Here is a 20,271-nt window from a genome sequence, read left to right as displayed (position 1 = left end):
AGAAACGTTTTGCAAATAGTTTCCTCCTATTTCCAGCGAAAGATTTACATTTGTCTTTTCGTTGGCGAAAAATCAAGCGCGAGGATGAAGTCATCTCTTGTTCTGGTTCCTAATATTGTCTCTTAAACTAATTCACTTGTGTATCTTTTGGGTATGTACGTTTACGGATCAATATTTCTCTTTCGAACCTGATATTGATAACTATCATGTAAATTGACTGTTACCGAGAAATCGATAAGAGCTGATGCGTGCGAAACAACACGATTATTATTCGAGATAGTTTTCGATCTGCGATTAACAGTTTGCCATTAGAAGAATTTTGATAAATCCAATTTTACAGCTAATATTTTACAAATAATATTACGAAAAGTAATTAAGTAATTATATAAATTACAAATTACCGGTGTTCAGACAGATATCTTTATTCGTAAGGTAGCTAGCTGTTTCTTTCTTTAATAATTCAAGAATGAAATTGCATAAATGTAGTAACGAAGAATTAGCTGTACTCATCCATTTCACAGAGCGATATTTTAACCGGAAACCGCGCTATTGGCTGATCGATGACTCAATGTTAGCCATTGCAATGGAAGTTTATGCCCGACAAATGTTTGCAGGCGAACTTTTCATAGTGTTTCGTTATTTGGAACGCGCGCCAATAGTTTCTATGAGATCGATAACAATTTGTTTCCGTTGACCAAAACGACCGTGAAGAAATCAGAAATATTCGATGGTAATGACTTGATGCCACTTTGAAATGCGGCTGTACGGTCAGCGTCCTTCTTTATTTTGATTTAATGACTCTTTCGATTCGTCCTGTAACTGTACTCTTTCTCTTTTTCGCTTATGTCCCATTTGTTGTTTTAATGTTCACGCGTTTTGCTAGTTTAGACCGAACTATTATCTTTCCTTTTATTATTACTATATGCTTTATTTATTATATGTTATTATACTTTATTTTATCCATTAATAACCAGTTGAAAGACAATTTTTTTATTGCATTCTCATCTAATAACGTTAATAAACAAATATCTGTTTACCCGATCAACGCGATGGAACTGTTGAGACATGCATAGCGTACTTTGGATTATTTCTTGCAATGTTTTTTTTTTTTTATTTTATCTCCTATCCATACTGGTGTTTATTCTTATCCTTGATTTGTCTATTGCGTTTCTAAATGTTAATTAATATCGATTAAACTTCATTATATTCGGAATAAGAAGAAGAAGAGGGAAGAATGTTAATCAATACATCAACCTTCGTATCGACGAAGACGAACTGTGACTTTTTCTTAAACAAAACTGATTTACGATCGAAATGTATTCTGCGTTTATAATACTATTCCTCTTTGTTCTTATAAATTTGTTAAATAATCGGAGATAAATCATGCAGTTTTATAACGGCTTCAATAATTTAGTCTCGAAACGTTTAGTCATACTTTTGCAAGTTCACTTCTCTATTTGAATCCAAAGCGTAAATTTTATATTTCATAAATGAATATTTTCGTATAATGCGAAAATTCTTAGAAAATGTCACAAAACTTAGTCAATAATCGTAATTAAGAAACAAATGCATGTGGGAAACGTTTAACAATGATCATTGAATATCAGATTTACGTAATCGATCGATCATGTGTCAACGATGGATATAGAAATATTCATATCTATCGACAATAACGACAATTGTGTCAGTTGCACATTATGCACATTTGCATCTGTGTTACTATGTCAATTCTGTTTACTATGGCAATTTCATCAGTGGAATATTTTGACATTGATTTACGAAATAATCTCTTTCAAATGATCGAGCAATCCGAACCCCTTTTGAGAAAATTGAATCGGATATTGTACTTTCTGGAATAATTGGATTTTGCGAATTTTGTCTATCCTGAAAGTAATTCACGAGGCGCTGAAGCTCGATTCTGAAATTTACTAAATAAATGAATCATCCAACTTATTTTAAGAGAGTCGAATAAAAATGTTCACTTTTTTGTGTTATTGAATTTATAAATGTCGTTTGTTCCAAAAATGATCTTCCAGGTACATTGACGTTTCTATTTGAGGAAAAGCAATATTTTACTAGGCACATTTAAAATCTACAGACTATTATCTCGACGATGAAGTCGTTAATCTTCTAATTTGGATACTAATTTGCTGGAAAATTGATCTTTTCTTTCGCATTATCACTCACTATCATTCGCAGCCAGTTTTTTAGTAAACCGGTGAAATGGAAAATATTACGTGCGTTTCTTCCAGTATTTGCCAGATTCTAAGTTTAATTCTACTTCAATCAGTTTAATTTTTAATTCCCTCTGAACGAAGTGTTAAAGTATTTGCGCGTTAAAAAATATTTTTGATTTTATTAAATCTAATACACGAAGAACAAGCTATTTGGTATACAATGAAAATTGCATAAGAATAGCGACTTTTTAACATTGGAGGAAATGCTAATGAAGCAGAAAATTGAATGGCTTCGAAAAAACAACCTGTTGCTTGTTGTAAGAAACGTATGAAACTATTTACGCGGAAAAGATTATCATTTTAATACACTATTATTTAAAATCGGCGATTCCCTATATAATTGTTTATTTGACATATGTATTACTCTCGTATTTCTACATGTGTTATTTGCATATTGTAACATGTTTCGCTGATAGCCGGTAGAAATAACAGTGTGCATCAATTTTTGACACGTAGATCACGATTTACATTCCACCTGAAAATAATTCACGATATTCTTCCGTCTCCTTCTCGTCCTCGATACTTCCCTTCTTTCGTCGTGGCAAGCGTGTTTTGCCTGTAGATATTTACATCTTCTAAATTTCTAAGAACAGAAGGAATTGGGACACGAGAGAAAAGAAAACAAGGAAACGAACGAAAATCAGTGGGACAGGTCGCTAAGAAACTTACGACGTACTGATTACACGTTTGCTCGAGCTTCGTGCACTTACTGCACTTATGTCAGAAAATTGAACTTCGTTCCCGTTCTTAAATTACAAAGATGCATTTATAACCTAAGCTTTTTTTTAGGTTTTTATGAATTTACAGTTAGGTGGCAACAGTAAATCAAATGATTCGAATCTTTTACTCCTTTACTTGGAATGGATAATTTAGCATAACTTTTATGTACTGTATGGCCCACTCAGAAACTAGATTCCATCAATTTTCATCAACTCAGGATAAATACATACGTACATACATGTTTATTATTTCTTTCAAATTTATCTTTCATAGTCCTTCCTCTCTGTGGTACATGAATATGAATTAATACGATTCGTAGAATGTCCAATCATAACGTATAGAATATAATTTTTTTCATTTCCAATAAAAATTATATTATATTATGATATATACAGGGTGGTTGGTAACTGGTGGTACAAGCGGAAAGGGGATGATTCTACGCGAAAAAAGAAGTCGAAAATATAGAATCAAAATTTTTTTTTTTTTTAATTTTTCCATTGAGACAACGATCTACAGTGAGATCCGTTATAACGAGACGTGACAAAGTGCACGCGTACCGAGCGAAAATTCAAAGTCGATTCTCACGAAAACAAAGCCTCAAACGAAAAATTTTTATTCTATATTTTCGACTTCTTTTTTCGCGTAGAATCACCCCTTTTGCGTTTGTACCAGTTACCAACCACCCTGTATATATTATTATTATTTCAATGTTTCCAATATACGGACTAAAAAATATTCGATGTTGATACATGAATTATTCGATGTCATTCGAATGATTAATTGGAAGTTAATTGATCTTTAAATGAGTCGAGCGGCTTTCTGCAGAACATAAATCACATATTATATTTACCGTCATTAGATTCTCTACATGGAATAATATTATTAGTAGGCAAGGAACAAGGAAGGAAATTTTTCGTTTTGTGGAAAACATCTTTTCTTTATTTTTCAAATACTCGTCTAAATAATGCTTGGTATTCCTTAAGGAGCTAATTTAAGTGTTAATTTTAAACCTCGGCCGACAGTGTCAAAGCTCTTTGAACGGTCCCTTTATTTATCGTGGTCAAATTGATTTAATACCGTCGAACAGTGTTACATTCATTTCATACGTGTCTCGAATAGACATGCAAATTGTCACGGTAACGAGACGAAATTTTTTTCTTGTATGAACGCTTCGCCTTGAACGTCAACCGAGGATTTTCTTTATTCGGTTCACGACACCGGACGAATATTACTCAATGTCCCTTTAAGCCTCTTTCGTCTGCTATTTCGCGTTTGTCCGTTTAAACTGAAAGACAGCAACGTGCAAACGAAACGATAGAAATGCCGATTTTACATCCTTTTATTCGGTTCTTTCTTCTTTGACATTTTCCACGTCGATGAGTAGATGAAAGCGAAATGAAGCTATAAATATGTTGTTTTGCGCGAGACCAACTCTCCAGTAAACACTGTAGGATTTCCAATGATTTCTGTCCAACCTACATTTTATTGAATTTTTCAAACAATTTGAAGATATTTATAACGCACTTAGAATCGTAATCTAACGGCAAGAACAACGTTCAAATCGGCTGTTTCGAAAATAGGAAATTGGAAATAGCCACCAAAAAAGGCCACCTTAATACAATCTATTCTTCCAACGTAACATGAAACTTGATTCAAACCAATTCCAAAAAAGGACACTATTCTCGAATCTTTCATGGAAATTTCTCGTAAGCTATACCAAAGAACAATTTCAAATTACATTTATCATAATCCAAATTCAGCCGAAAGAGGAATTCCAGTTTATCTAAAAGTGTATCTTCTAAACTACGCTGGAACTGTAGTACGAATTATCCGACGTAATTCACGATTCAACTGGAACCTATCGCAGAAACGAACAGAAACGAACGCAGAATAGTCGAAGTTATTCGAAAATTTCTTTTTAAACTACACCGGGGAAAAAACACAAAATATCCGCACCGCAACTCTTAACTGAAAGAGCCGGGTAGTGATAAAATACCAAAATAAAATCGAACCTATTCTAAAAATTCTTAAATAAATAAATAAAAAAAAAATAATAATAATAAGATCAAAATATTTTTCTTCTTCACTCGCAGACTGCAAGTCCAAGCGAATCACTTCATTGGATCTACACTTGTCGAAACAGTTACAGTTCGATGTACATCGAGTGCCGTTCGTCGCGTCTCTTTCCAATTTTGAAGACCATCGATATCTTTCGCAACAAAGTGCCTGTGCGTACTATTCAAATCATTTCCTATATTTCGCTACTTCACTACGCCGACTAATACTTCATTAAACGGCACCGTTTCCGATCGGAACATTCTTTCCCATGTCCAGATCACACCGACATACCGATCGTGTGGGGGATTTCGTCGACGTGGTTTTATGGGTCGTCGCGGAGTTGATAAGTGGGACATACGCTCTTGCATCTCCGTATTTCGTAGTGAACTCGCCATCAGGTCGGATCATCAGCAGCCTAGGTGACTACTTCGGAACAGATCCTTAGAGCAACATCGTGTCCAAAGGGATTCTATCATTCGGGGGAACTAGCGACGAGCGACAACAGTAAGTCGTTGTTATCCTTCGAGACTTTGAATTTCGTTCCGTTTGAAGAATCGGGAGCAACGTTTAGCAAATTGTTCGATATATACCGGAATTCTGGACATATAGGATTTTTAGTTGGCATTTCAATGGTGTCAACTTTTTGGGCAAATTTTTATTTTAACTTACGTTCTAAGTTTGATTCATTGGTGGGAAAGAGAGTTGAACAGGTTGTTTGGCGAAGTTATCGACTGTTTGGATAAACAGGAGCATAGATTTGTATTTTTATTTTTACTCAAATTTCGAGCTTTCTCCTTTGAGTTTACTTCGTGCACGAAGATTTCGATACATTTTGCTTGGGTTTCGTATGAAGAAACGTTTGACGGTATCGAAGGACGAGAATGGAGAATTTTGACGAACTGCGGTGATAGGGTTTTTAAATTTTGGGTTACCAAAGGATAAGAACAGAACGGAAACTTTTATAAACGAGGATCGAGTAGTGTTATGGTTTAGATTCGGATGATACGAAACAGTGATTTTAAGTTAGATGATTTAACGATAGAATTGCGCGATTTTTATGAATCTGCTGTGTAACAAGCGTCGTGCTAGGTATCGAGTAGCTTGGTAATTCGCATATCGATGCAGAATTGACGTATGGAATTTCATCGAGTAAAATTCTTATACAGTGACGACTGTAGGACACAAATTTTATTCAAGTGAACGTGGAAAAATGAATCTTTTAAGATAAAAGGATTATGTGGAATAAAAATTGCGCTTTACATAAATGAAAATAAATATAAAATATAACTGATACAAACAACAATCGACTGATTCGAATATAAAATTCGTTTTATTTCGAAGTTGTTCAACCGAGGCGGCAAATTTATCAAAGTGTAAAGACAACTTGATCTTCGTGCCACGTAATATCAAAGATGTCACTATAGTTTATATCGCATCTAACGTTTCTTTTTAATAAAAGTTGCAACAACGACGAAGTTCGTATTTCCTCGCGATCGGTTTATATTTTCACGAACCAGCAGGTTTCGAATTTCATCGAATCAGGCTTCTAACGTGTTCGTTTCTCGATGGGAAAAGGAAGGTAGGAAGAACGAACAATTGCAGTTAACTTTAGGAAACAAAATCGATTTCTATGAAAATCAGCCTATTTTTAATTACTGAGAGTTCGAATCACTCGAAAAGTAGATCGCTTTTCCTATCAAAGTAAATTCATTTTGAAATTTCCCAAATTTTGTGTACCCTCGTTGTACGTAACTCTATGTTAATTGTTCGATGAACTTTAAGATTTTCGATTCCTTTTTCTTTTTCTTTTTCAACTCGACAACACGTGCCATTCTAAAAATTTACAAGTTCCAGAACCGTAATAGTAATCTACAACATGAATTATTTATAAGGAATTGTGAGATTCAAAAGATGAAACCCTCGTTTTCAATTCCCCGAAATTTCTTTTATTTGTGTAACATGTACTTTCGGGATTTATCCTATTGGAAGGAAACCCATAACCGATATGTCACGATTCTCTCGAAATCGATTTACATCGATTTTCTGAGCTGAATCATACATTTTCGAATATAATAAATTTAAAAATTCATAAACGAAATAGCATAACATCAAATAAAAGAATATTGTTTGTTTCGTCGGAAGAGTCACGTGCATTTGATTAAATTATTTTATGACAACGTTTCTAACACGCATACGAATAGATAGAAGCACGTGAACGCAGAAGGAATATTCTTGAAATGTTGGTTCATAGTTCGTTGCCGAGCGTAGTAGCGTGCTACATGTCAGGACGTTCAGTTCAGTAATCGTCTCGAGGTTTCGCCAACGTCCATCAGCCGGAATTGATAAGAAACTGGGAAAACGGGTCTCTGTAACACAGCTTCCTGATACTTTATTGTTGTATAACTTTCTAGGGGAAAATCGGAACATCAGAAACGTTTCAAGAAAGGACTCACCACGAAGAAAAATGTTCAGGAGAGGTTTATTGACAGTAAATAAATTAAATTCCTAGGGATGGATTTATCTTACAATTCTTTACACTTATCCGTCCACATCTGTTTGTATTTGAAATGATTACACACTGATCTAGCGGTAGAGTTTAGTGACATGAAATATGAAAATCTATAATAATATGAAATATTCTAGAAATATGAAAATCCAGAATTTAGAAAAAACTGAGTAAAACCGTGATAGAGAAATCTGCATTGTAGGAGAATTTTCTTTGAAATTGCAAAAATTGAATGTTTCTTAGTTAATTTCGTTTAGCGTAATTTAATTCGATTTAATTGGCTTCGTAATTTATTCGATGTACAACGTAATTAACGTCTGTATAGCTTGTGACATGATATTCGAAGGGTTCGTAAGAAAGGTATTGGTATAATAATATTTTCAGAATTGTAATAGACAAATTTTTCTAATATTAGAGAAGTAAATTTATATCTTTGTAATATGCTTTGTTACGTTCGCAGCGTGGGATACTAACGCGTATTCGAATTTCATAGGAGAAGCGAAAATATGACATTATGTCGTTTTGCAGTGTATTTATTAGAATTTTGATTTGTTTGTTAATACATATTAATTGAAAAGATTTTTGAGAATGGAATCGTATAGAGAAGCATACTCGAATGTAAAAATTCAAAACTCATCCATTCAAATCATAACACATTCTCATTCAGGTTGAGGTTTCTATAAACGTGTATTATATGATTCTGGTCACTCTACTTCTTTTCTTCTAAATGAAATCCATATTAATATTTTTTTATAAACTCGCTTTCAATGCTACGATATCTTTATAACATCTTCTTAGCAGTAAACAAGATTTGTTATGCGTTATGCGTATCATCACCTACGTTATTATCACGTTACATCATGATAAAATTATTTATTATTCGAATTGACACTAGAACGAAATTAATATTAAAAAATATATCTATATTACTTTGTAAAGTTATATCCAAATCTTAGTCTATTCGTTTTTTCCGCTATGTTACTACAAAATTTATTAATTTTGACTGTAACATCTTCAACATCTATTTTCAAAGAAATTGATTTAAATTCGAAGAGAGACATTCTTCCTTACTTTTTTCTCTTCTTAGACTCAAAATATCGAGACTTTTCCCTGGAGATTTCTGAACGAATTCGTTTCGTTTCGGGGCATATAACTAGTCTTTCTGTTCGGCATACTTTTCTTAGCGCCTGCTTACTAGACTGGAATTGAATCGTCGTTGAAGATCCGCAACACAGAAGAGAGGTCATTTGCAATTTTGATATCGAGTCTTCGACGCGCAGAATCGTATCACGATTTCCTTTATCCCCTGTTTTTAATTCGAACAACTTTCGTTTCATGTCCTCGGTGTTGTTTGTCCAATCAAGTTGATCAATATCAAAACTCCGAACGTAGCCATTTCATCTATTTCCATATTTGTCTTTCTCGTCGTTTCACTATTTTACCTCTGGACGCTTGATGCTCAATCGTTTTTTATGTTTTATTATTAGCGTGGATCATATTTTTAACAAATTAATTTATATTCTTCTTTCAGCAAGATCATTTTGATATTTCTTTAGGAAGATATTGAAAATCGTGATTTATTTGTGATTTGATGTTTGCGAACCATATACGGAATTTTATATAAAACACGTTTGTTATTTGACCTTTTGAAAAATAGTTAGAAACAAGTTTAGACAGTGATGTCAGATATAAACTTTAGAAATATAATAATTAAGTATAATAATTAATAATTAAGTAAAATAAACTAGCACAAGTATATAGAATGTTGGTTGATGAGATTCTAACGAAGATCAAAATATGGATAGCAGATGAGTAGTTGGCGGACAAAACTTAGGTGTATAAAGAACGTGCAAATGTTCATAAGTGACTCATGAAAAATAAATTATATTATTTCAATGATAACCGTATAATATTTTTAACAACAATAACATTCGTAGAGCCGTGCAACATTGTATGCAAATTTATTAAATATATTCAAATGAAATACGATTCTATGAATAATTATTAGAAAATGTGCAAGTCTATAATGAATTTTGAGATAAGTATGGGAATATATTATGGGCAAGTATTGTATGGTTATTTAAAAGGCCAAACTCGATTTAATTAATTAATATTTTCCACTTTGATTCAATGCAAAACAGCAATGAAATATGATATTCTATCAAAAAGATTGGTGATATATTAATTGTTTGGTACGTTGAAAAATTGGTCGTTTAATGCTAGAATTGATTTTTTTAGGCCATACGAGTAATAACGACGAAACTGTTAACATTTCTATATAACGTTATTAGCAGAAGATGAAATTGAACTTTTGATTGATGCGAACGACAGCGACAAAAGTGTCGCGCGTTTCTTGCGAATTGTCGGTAGCGCGTGGCCGCTCTTAACGTCACAAACCTATGAAAATTACAGGCTTCATATTTTCAAATATAACATTGTACAATAGCAAGTAGTACGAATACACAATATTGAATATACAATACAATAAATGTTAGATATATATAGATATATGAAAGATATATATAGATATATGAGATATACTGCCAAGTGAAAAAATGATGCATTTTAGGAATTTAATTTTTATTATTATTCGACTACTTTTACCAAAAGAAAATCCAATAGAATACTCTTCGTTCTTATTTAGAAGAATGACCCTATCACTCTTCAACAATTTTTTTCCATTTCAAGCTATTTTTGTTCATTTCGCATGATAATCTGCTTACAAATCAAATCTATTATTTTCACGGTAAGTTGCGTTAATTATTGCTAGACAATCGTGCGTAACGAATACTTTCAGCATCTCCACGTTTCTGTAGCATTCTATAAAAAATTATTCCATTCTTATCCTTTTCGAAACTTATCCGTCTCTGTTCCGTTTCGAGATCGTCTGTCGCCAATCAGAAACAAATACTTGGTCGCCTGCAGATTCCTTCGGTGCACCATCGTGGATTGCCGTAATTACGCCTCCCATCTGACGTAATTTAAACATCTGACGATTGCGACAGGATGACTGCGAGACAGTACAAAGGAGAAATCGGTGGAGCAATGAGAAGATACTCGCTCGTTTCGCGGTTTGTATTGTCTACGACCTTGTTGGTGAAAGCTTTGGCCACGAGCTCATTCCCCGATTACACTATCTTTTCATTTTGCTTTTCATAGAAATCGGTTCGAAAAATTCGCGAACTTCTGTCGACGATGTTTCCGAGTGAATTCGTGCCTTTGGATTCCTCGAAGTTTTGGAATATCGAAAGCTTGCAAAATTTTCCAACATCTCAAACTTGTGCACGTTTTCAAAGTTGTCCAAGTTTGGAATCCTAGACGAGATTCGAAAGTGTCGTAGAATGTCTTTTTATGCGGAGAAAGGAGGCGAGAATGAACGATGGTGATGTTGTGCACGTGATTGGTTATGGTTAAATTGAATGGTCGAGATTCTAACGACGAAAGGTTTTATTATTAAAGAAAGTATCGTAGATTTTACGAGTTTACCTAGTTCGATTTAACGTCCACGAGGTGCCAATTTCTATGTAGCATACAGTGTAGTTTTCTTTCGAAACTTATTAGTGCGTTCTGCGGTTAAAGTATAAATTGTAAAACTATGATACTACGTAGAACTAGTTACTAATTACGTATACTATCACTATTAATTTGTTGTACTACAATTATTACTAAATTGTAATATATTAGAAAAGATAAAAAGTGTGAAACACTTACGATAACGATACGATAATACCATTTTTCTTTTATTTCGATACTTGGTAAGATGAGAAACGGGCTGATTACTTAAAGATATTGGCAGAATTTGATCAGAAACGATCAAAATTATTCATACATTCAACGTTATTTGTTTTCTATTATTATAACAATCGATGCAGATACATTTCTCCTGGATTATTCATAATACCAACAAATTCATACTGATTTAAAATCAATATTACAAATTTGTGTAGGAATACTGAAACGAAAATTGCAAGTGGAATTTTGTTTCCATCTCGATTCTCATTTCTTGGCGACAATGAGCTAGAATCTAGATCTAGATGATAGCGAATCAAACGTTTATCGTCGACTTCGTAGTTTTTCTTCGTCGTTTCACCTTTCAACATCGGGCAGTCATACAATGCTTTCGGTTTGAAAATACGCTGAAGTCTGTGATTTCTTTTTCTTTTTTTTTTTTTTAGAGGAATTCGCATTCTAGCATTTGATATCGATCTACCGATTTGTTCAAGGTCGATTCAAATGTCTCGAAACTTAAAACCACGAGTCCACATTTATATCGCGAAAGTTATTCGTGACGCACTTTGACAATACGTCGAATAAAATTCGAATTCTCTACAGTCAGGATTTTCAATGATTACATTCATAAATAAATTTAAGAGGAAGTGCAGACACTTGGACGTGTAAGTAACATAGTATGAATCAGGTTTAGTAGATTTAATAGGACTTTGAATTCAATTGGAAATTTAAGTCGCATGATTCTATTCGTTATATCTAGTACATATGTGTACATATATAAATATACGAAACAATTAAAAAGGTACAAAAGGGAATCGATAATTTATAAAATCAAAGTTAGTCGAAACGGAAGTTTATGGGATCGAAGGATACCGGAGCGCATTGACCCAGGTTTCTCAATCGGTTCTTCGACGATTACAAGCAGGTTTCGTTCAACCGTTGACCTGAATATATTTCCATTAAACTGTACTCACTCGAGATTGATCCTTGTATGTGCATATGATTTCACATTGAAAGTTATGATAGCAACATCGCATTTATCAAATTTCCAAATGATTCTCAAATCGAAAATACATCATTCGCGATACGTCGACATTAATCAACGATATTAATATTTATCGATATATCTTTTATCGGACACTTGCTATGTTTTTTCTACTGATCCACCTTTTGATTCCAAATGTATATTTGACGTATTTTTGTTCCGACAAATAAGAGAATTTCTAACGTTTAGCATAGGATGGAAGTAAGAAGTCAGGAATGTGAATAACAATTGCAGCATATTCTCCCAAAATTACAGATATTTTGAAATTATTTTCTCTGCACTGATTCTCAGAAACAGGCAAAAAGATATTGACACGTGTCCAATATCTTCTTTTCTTTCCAAACATCGACCTGCTCGCTTTCGCGACGTTCGTGTTTCCGGTAATCCAAACGTATTAATAGCCCTCGGAAAGCTAACTAGGCGATTTCGAAATCGCCATTCATCTTCTTTTCAAACGGCACCGCGCGTACCAATGTCAAAGATGGATCTGAAAAAGGCAACGAGTCACAACTGGCACGTGATCAACAGCGATTTCAATGTCGCTCATTAGCGTTCCTTGAAAGAAAGCTTGCTTTCTTGCGACAAATTGTCATCCCCGTTGTTATTCTAATTATTATCCCATTATCATCGATAATACGTCGAACACACGAACGAAACAATGATTTCCTCGCGTCGGCGAGGTCGCGTGAAACGCAGGAGACAGGGTAGAATACTTTTTGGAGATCGATAATGACTTCAAACGCGCCATTGACCTCCTTTATGCAGAACCTGTTCCCAGCTCGAGACTCCATTTCTTTTCTTCCTGCTTTTTCCCTCTCTTGCGTTCTACGAATCTTGATCTTTGCTCGTCACTCGGCCCCTTTCTCTGCGAATACTCCCTTCCGGATACGCAGCATGTACCGTTCATTTCGAATTCTATCGTCGAGCACTTTTACTAGGACGACCATTCGTTACACACGGTCCAAACCCTGAACAACGTCTTTAACTTTCACGTAATTGGTGGATGGTTAAGGAAATCCGATGAAAGATTAGCGATACGTTTAGATCGGTTTTTTTAGTTTCTACTTCTTTTTTGGTTCTTTCTTTTTTTTTTCTTTCCCCCTTGTTTTGTTAGAATCAATTAGTAAGTCGTCTCTTGCCCAGTTTTTCAGGTACAGTTGTGTACGTCATTAAATAGATAGAACCTAGGTAAACATCGAAACTATTATGAATAGTATCTCTCTTTATTTGAATATTTCATATATTCTCACGTACTTTACGTATTCTAAACATTTTTGCATACGTTAAACTTTTATGAATGCGCAAATATCTACAGTGTAACAATAACAGTTCCGCAGATTTATGTTTCTGTATATTTTATATTTTACGTGGAAGCGACGGAACTTGAATGGAAATTTTCTTCACACTTGACATATGATAATGACCGATAAACCTTTTCTATTTGATATTTTTCTATGAATCGAATTCCATGTAAGGAAGAAGAATATAGAAAGATGCGGCGAGAGTTTATGAGAAAAAAAATTTCATTAGAATGCTTAAATCTTGTTTGAATTTTGTTCTTATTTCTACTTGATACTGCGTAATTGAAAATGTAATAATGCGATTCGAGGAGAGATCTGCTACTAAATTGAGCGATTGGTAAACTTGTTGAGAAGGATGTTTCAGTTTTCGGATGTATAATCGACCAATTACAAATGATCGAAGATCTAGTCCAGTGGCAGATCGTTTAATCTCATTTCGATGATGTGCAATAACGTTTTCAATAATATAATCCTTCCGTGTCAAACAGAAAATTGTAGTTCGAGAAAATATTTCCGAAAGTTAACACTTTTAATCAGATAATCTAATGTCAACTGAAAATTAAAAAAACAAAGACGAAATGTTTCAAATTGCGCCATCTAAAATTGAAAATATTCTGAAAGTTCAATTTCAAGAACAAACTACTCCTCTTTTTTCTTCCAGATAAAAGAAAGAAGCGAAAAGGAAAGGTCATCTATATCGTTCGAAAGACACCGAAAAAAACGTGCAATGTACCTAAAATACAATTTTGGACACATGTTAGAAATTAATCTGGCAGTCACAATAAAGTGCAAACTTTCACGCGTCTAAAAACGCATCGCAAGTGGAACGAGACTCGTTTTGCGGTTTTGCATTTTTTGAAAGTGTTTATTACTAGGTCACTGGGTCTCGATTATGAAGACGTTTTGTCGCAAACAGTAAAGACCACGCGTTTCCAAACGATTCGTCCTTGATCGATACCTGATCGATAATTGAACCAAGAAGACGATCCTCTTATTAGATCGCCTTAAAGGGAGGGGGGCTAAGGTTAATTCGTACAAAATAAGGCATGTTTTTGTGAATTATTTGTGACGACACAGTTAAAATCTCTTTATTAAAACCAATAGTACATTAAAGTATGACATTCGAAGAATATTGTATAAAATTTTCACGGAGAAATATTAAAAAATACGACAATGGCAGCAATTATTCGGACGTGTCTCGGAAAAAAGATAGAATTGCAGTGCCCCTGATAACTTGGTGCTGGATCATCTGAAATCAAAAAATCAAAGTTCATTCGTTAGGTAACAGTTTTCCCCAGGTAACGCTGGGAGGGTTTTTCGAAATTTCAATTTTTCACTTTGAAGGGAAAATTAGCCGATTTTGCGAAAATTTGCGGCTAATTTTCCCTTCAAAGTGTTCCAAAAAAGTGAAAAATTGAAATTTCGAAAAACCCTCCCAGCGTTACCGGGGGAAAACTATTACCTAACGAATGAACTTTGATTTTTTGATTTCAGGTGATCCAGCACCAAGTTATGAGCAATTCTACTTTTTTCCGAGACACGTCCGAATAATTGCTGCCATTGTCGTATTTTTTAATATTTCTCCGTGAAAATTTTATACAATATTCTTCGAATGTCATACTTTAATGTACTATTGGTTTTAATAAAGAGATTTTAACTGTGTCGTCACAAATAATTCACAAAAACATGCCTTATTTTGTACGAATTAACCTTAGCCCCCCCTTAAGTGACTTGTATAAAACCTACCTAGTCCACCTGTTAGAACATCTTATTTTTCCTTATAAATGGTCAATCGTACTTATAATTATTGGTCATTAGAGCGATTTAGCAAAGTGTTTTCAGTTTTTCGAAACTCCGGATTCACTCACTTACTATGATCAATGATGTTCACGTTTAGATATTTGTTTAAAAGAGAATTAAAATAGCCTGTGATATGATTTAATAAAGCTGGAAAGTATTACATAATATAATATATCGAATCTAAAAAGTAGGTTGTAGAAAACTTTGAATGTATTTGATAGTTGGAAGATTTGGAGTATTTAGTGGAACGTTGGAACATTTTCATTAACCAGAATCCTGGAGAATATCGAATTTCTGAATTGTTTTCCGTTGTTTACTGTATACCGGTGAGGTCTTTGGTTTAATAGATATCTTAGTTGAACGTCGTTCATTCCCGAGCTGAATTTCCAATCTTCCGAAGCTATAAAAATATTTAGCTGTTACGAAGGGTTTTCTAGATCGTAAAATAATAACGTAAAATATGTACAGTAATACAGGACACTCTGATCGTTCGTCGGTGAAAGATTTCTTTTGTTTTGGACGAACCTGTACATGTTATCGATGATATGCGAGACGTTACAGAAACCGATATCTGTTTCAGATTGTTCAAGATGGCACCAAACTTGTTTGGTACATCGGCCACGTTGTATTTGGAGGCATCTCAGCAAAATATTCATCAAAAGAAATCGACAGCAGAGAAGACGAACAATCAGGAATTGCTAGTCGAAAAGTCATCAAACACCGAGTCGAGCTATGAATGGAAAATCGTTTGGAGAAACGTGATTGCATTCATCTATCTTCACATTGGAGCTATCTATGGATTATACCTTACCTTTACTTCAGTCAAATTCCAGACAAATATATGGGGTAAGTATAAATTGTTCGATGAAACGTGCATGAAGTTTAGGAAGAAAATTGAGAAGAAAAGATGACTCTTTCTAAATTTAACTTTTTTTTTAAATACAATCTCTTTATATTGTTAATCGTTGGGTGAATGGAAAAGAAAAGAAGGAAAAAGATTGAAAGTTAATGACTGGAATTCTAGAATTTCAATTTCATCGCAAATACACAGAAGAAACACAAGAAACGTCATTCTTTCGCTATTCTGAAATTGGTATTGCATATCACGTGCTTCGTATTCGATCGGTTACAAAAATGATCATCTTTCCTGACTAGACGATATTCTTCTTCTTCTCTCCGCTATCATGTTTATACGATGCGATTACAGTTATTAATAACAGCCGCGCGTAACTGGGTCGAATATAGAAACTTTGAAGATAGAAATCTTAAGAACGCATGACCTCGAATACCGTGGTTGCAACTTTGAAAAAGCTATCTAAGTCTAAGTTGCCAACGCAAGCAACTATTTTTCAAAGACGTAAATGCTACACAACATTTTACAGAAGATCCTATTACAATGAAGATCTTCGACAACAGCATTTCACTTTCTTGTTGATAGAAATCGATGAGATGAAAGCGTGATCGTGAACTGCGTTAGAGTCCTATACATCTGGTTGCATTTTAAACTATGGTGTTCTGACTGTTTTACACGAGTTCATTGTGAACGAAGGAATCACGTGTCTATACAATTGTTATTATTATTGGTATTATTATTAAGCGTTTTTATAAGTTCAGGGATTTTTAAATTGCAATAAAGTAATGTACAATCAATATTTTGATGGGTATTGGATATGAGAAAATATTTTATCTAGTCTGGCGTGATTTTCGGATTGAAAATTATTTGGAGCTTAGGAAATGATTTTTCGTAGTTGTATGTGTTTGAATTTAATGAAATTTCGTGTTAGAGATTTTGTCTCTACTTAGAGTAGAAGGGGAAGAAAGTAGAGGGAAATTAATGTAGAATGGGACAGAACAGTAGCGGAATGAAATGAGATGAACTGGCGTAAATAGAGTAAAGCGTAGCGAAAGTAAGTAGAACAGGAGAAGGTAGAATACGACAAAAGTTAAAGTAGGATAGGATAGAGCAGAGTCAAGTACAATAAGATTTTCGTGAAATCAGATACAACATGTTAACGATAAACGAAGAGGCTAGAATAGAAATAAACAGGAAAAGAATCACATAAATAGACTAATCAAATAATGTAAATAGGATATATTATGTTAGAGTAGAATGAGTTAGAGTAGAATCAGACAGAATGGGACGGTAGTAAAATTAAACAAAATAATATATGCAGTGTAAATAGATTATAGTAGAATTAAGTGTAACAAGATAGAGTAAGTTACTGTGGAATAATTTAAACGAATAGAACAATAAACAATAGAGTATAATAAGGTAAAATAGAGGAAAAATAAAGTTGAGTAGAATGAAATAAAATAGCGGACCCATTAATAGGGTTAAGTAGAGGACAGCAAGATGAAACACAATAAGGTAGGAAATGTTGATATCATGATGTAACATAAAACGAAGGTTAATAAGAAAGAAAGTAGAGTAGAATGAAGGTAATCAAGTATAATTCAAGCAGTAGAATGAAATAGAGAAACAAAATATAGTATAATGGAAACGAAAATAGGTCAAGTTTAAACAATGTAAAATATACAAAAATATATATGATATAAAGTAATATGCATAGTTGAATTCTAATGAAATACAATATAATATAGATGTAATGTAGGGGAATAAAATGAAATAAATGAACTGTAATACTTTCAGCTGTCATCATGATATTACTTGGAGGGATTGGTGTCACAGCTGGTGCCCATAGACTTTGGGCCCACAGAACGTACAAAGCGAAGTGGCCCATGCGTCTCCTATTGATGATCTTCCAGACACTTGCCTTCCAAGTGAGTTTTTATTTTCCTGCTTTCTCTCCTTTATGAGAAATTAAAAAATTAAAACGTAAGTACTTAAAATGTACGAGGCATCGTTATGATATTTAGAGAATGAAACAAATCTTCATATTTAAATTATTTACTTCTTTAATACTGTTCATAAAACATGGATTTACATAAAAATTCGCATTCTAATTACCACGTTCGTATACGAATTGATTCTATATTTCTTTTCATCCTTAACGGTTGATGTTTCGTAAATCCTGTCATATCGTTGGTAGAAAAATAATTCTAAGATTCGAAATATCTTTTGTGTATCGAAATCATGATCAGGCTTCTTGTATCTCTAAGAGAATAATTTTATATCGCGTTTTCATTGCAACATGTTCCAATAATTCCCTCAACAATATTACTAGAAATCAGAACGTTTGAAAACTCCAACATTGCTTCGTAGAATCACATTTACGAATGGGTGAGAGATCACAGAGTTCATCACAAATTCACGGACACCAACGCAGATCCGCATAACGCAAAACGAGGATTCTTCTTCTCGCACATAGGCTGGCTTCTAGTTCGAAAGCACCCGGATGTGTTGAAGAAAGGTGCCACAATTGACATGAGCGATCTCGAAAACGATCCCATTGTCGTTTGGCAAAGAAGGTGAAGAATGACTACGAATTATAATTTTTCATTTCTAATAACAATCATCCAGCAAAGAGTGAAAAGAGATCTTAAAGTTGAGCCTTGAAAAATTATATTTTCTGGAATATTCTCGACAAGGAAGGCTAATGTTTATTTAGAATGATTGTTACTAAAAATGGGAAGTACAGTGTCCACTCAAAGAAAGTAAAAAAGAAAAAAATCACACGTTAAAATTTGAGTCATATATTTGGTGATTTTCTTTACTAAAACATTTTCATATTTAGTCTTTGAGAAATATTTGCTAGCACACAAATAAATAAAGCTAAGTTAAACTTTTTTACCTTTAGTGATCTTTAAAATCAGGATTCTATTTCTCATCGCGATGATTTTATGAGGATAAAAATAAATTCCATTAAATTGTAGAATATATTTGTTAAATCTGTAAAGTAATCATAATGGAGAACTTGTTTCTAGTAGTGTTCAGTATCGCGTAACAAGCCAACTTGTTTCTAATGAAAGTAGCTCTTGATGCGTGTCAAAAACGCAAACGGAAACTGTTTACGACAAGGGATGTGCCTTGAACCTTTTTCTTTGGCGTTTTACAGGCTGTATCTTTTACTGGTGCCAACATTCTGCTTCGTGCTTCCCGTGTGGCTGCCCTGTTATCTCTGGCAAGAGACGTTATTTAATTCCTGGTACAGCACTCTAACTAGATACGCATTGAGCTTGAACGGAACGTGGCTGGTGAACTCTGCGGCTCATATCTGGGGCGCTAAACCTTATGACAAGTAAGCGATTAATTTACTTGTATTTTTAACAATTTTTTATCTTTTTGGGTAACGATCAATAATAATTATATTATAATACTTAATTAAATTAAAAATCAGAAGGACTTGATTTACTCATATTAATTTTCTTTAAAAGTTACAATGGTATATTAAATTATATTATAAATTTGCAGTTGTACATTAAATTGATTTCTAATTATTTTATTACAATTATCACAGTTTATACAATTTTGTAACATTGCATTTAAAACTTTCCAAAATCATTATAGGCAATAGATACAATTCTATGAAAGTCTAAATCGAATTAAATGGGATTGTATAAATTTCCAGGGTTATTACAGAAAATACAATTTATAAATTGTTCAAAGCATTACTTTATAAATTTCAGGAATATTGGTCCGACCGAAAATAGAAACGTGGCCATTTTAACATTCGGTGAGGGATGGCACAATTACCACCATGTGTTCCCGTGGGACTACAAAGCCGCCGAACTCGGCGACTATAAGGTCAACATCACTACCGCATTTATCGATTTCTGTGCTCGATTGGGTTTGGCGTATGACATGAAAACCGTCCCCGTGGAGGCGATTAAGAGACGAGCGATCAGAACTGGCGATGGAACTAAGTACTGAAATTACCGTTATTAATATCTTAAAACGGAGAATCTCGTCGAACT

The 20,271-nt window shown here is 33.8% G+C and overlaps 1 protein-coding gene across 5 annotated transcripts in view; it reads left to right on the top strand.

Moving 5' to 3' along the window:
* Positions 1–20,271, top strand: part of LOC138181587 (acyl-CoA Delta-9 desaturase) — a 45,815-nt gene that overhangs the window by 21,458 nt on the left and 4,086 nt on the right. For 3 of the 5 annotated variants that reach the window (XM_069116534.1, XM_069116535.1, XM_069116536.1), the window contains exons 2-6: positions 15,977–16,242; positions 18,047–18,177; positions 18,620–18,825; positions 19,413–19,595; positions 19,984–20,220. In XM_069116534.1, the coding sequence (XP_068972635.1) occupies positions 15,987–16,242; positions 18,047–18,177; positions 18,620–18,825; positions 19,413–19,595; positions 19,984–20,220 (1,013 nt within the window). In that variant the 5' untranslated portion in view covers positions 15,977–15,986. Of the gene's footprint in view, positions 1–5,274; positions 5,520–10,446; positions 10,593–15,976; positions 16,243–18,046; positions 18,178–18,619; positions 18,826–19,412; positions 19,596–19,983; positions 20,221–20,271 lie in introns of those variants that run through there. The other 2 variants (XM_069116533.1, XM_069116532.1) reach the window with 2 other exon arrangements.

This window comes from Bombus flavifrons, chromosome 7 (assembly GCF_040668555.2).
Source record: "Bombus flavifrons isolate JBK064 chromosome 7, iyBomFlav1_principal, whole genome shotgun sequence".
NCBI lineage: Eukaryota > Metazoa > Arthropoda > Insecta > Hymenoptera > Apidae > Bombus > Bombus flavifrons.
The sequence above is the reverse complement of the archived record's forward strand: the minus strand, read 5'-3'. Positions and strand labels throughout refer to the sequence as shown.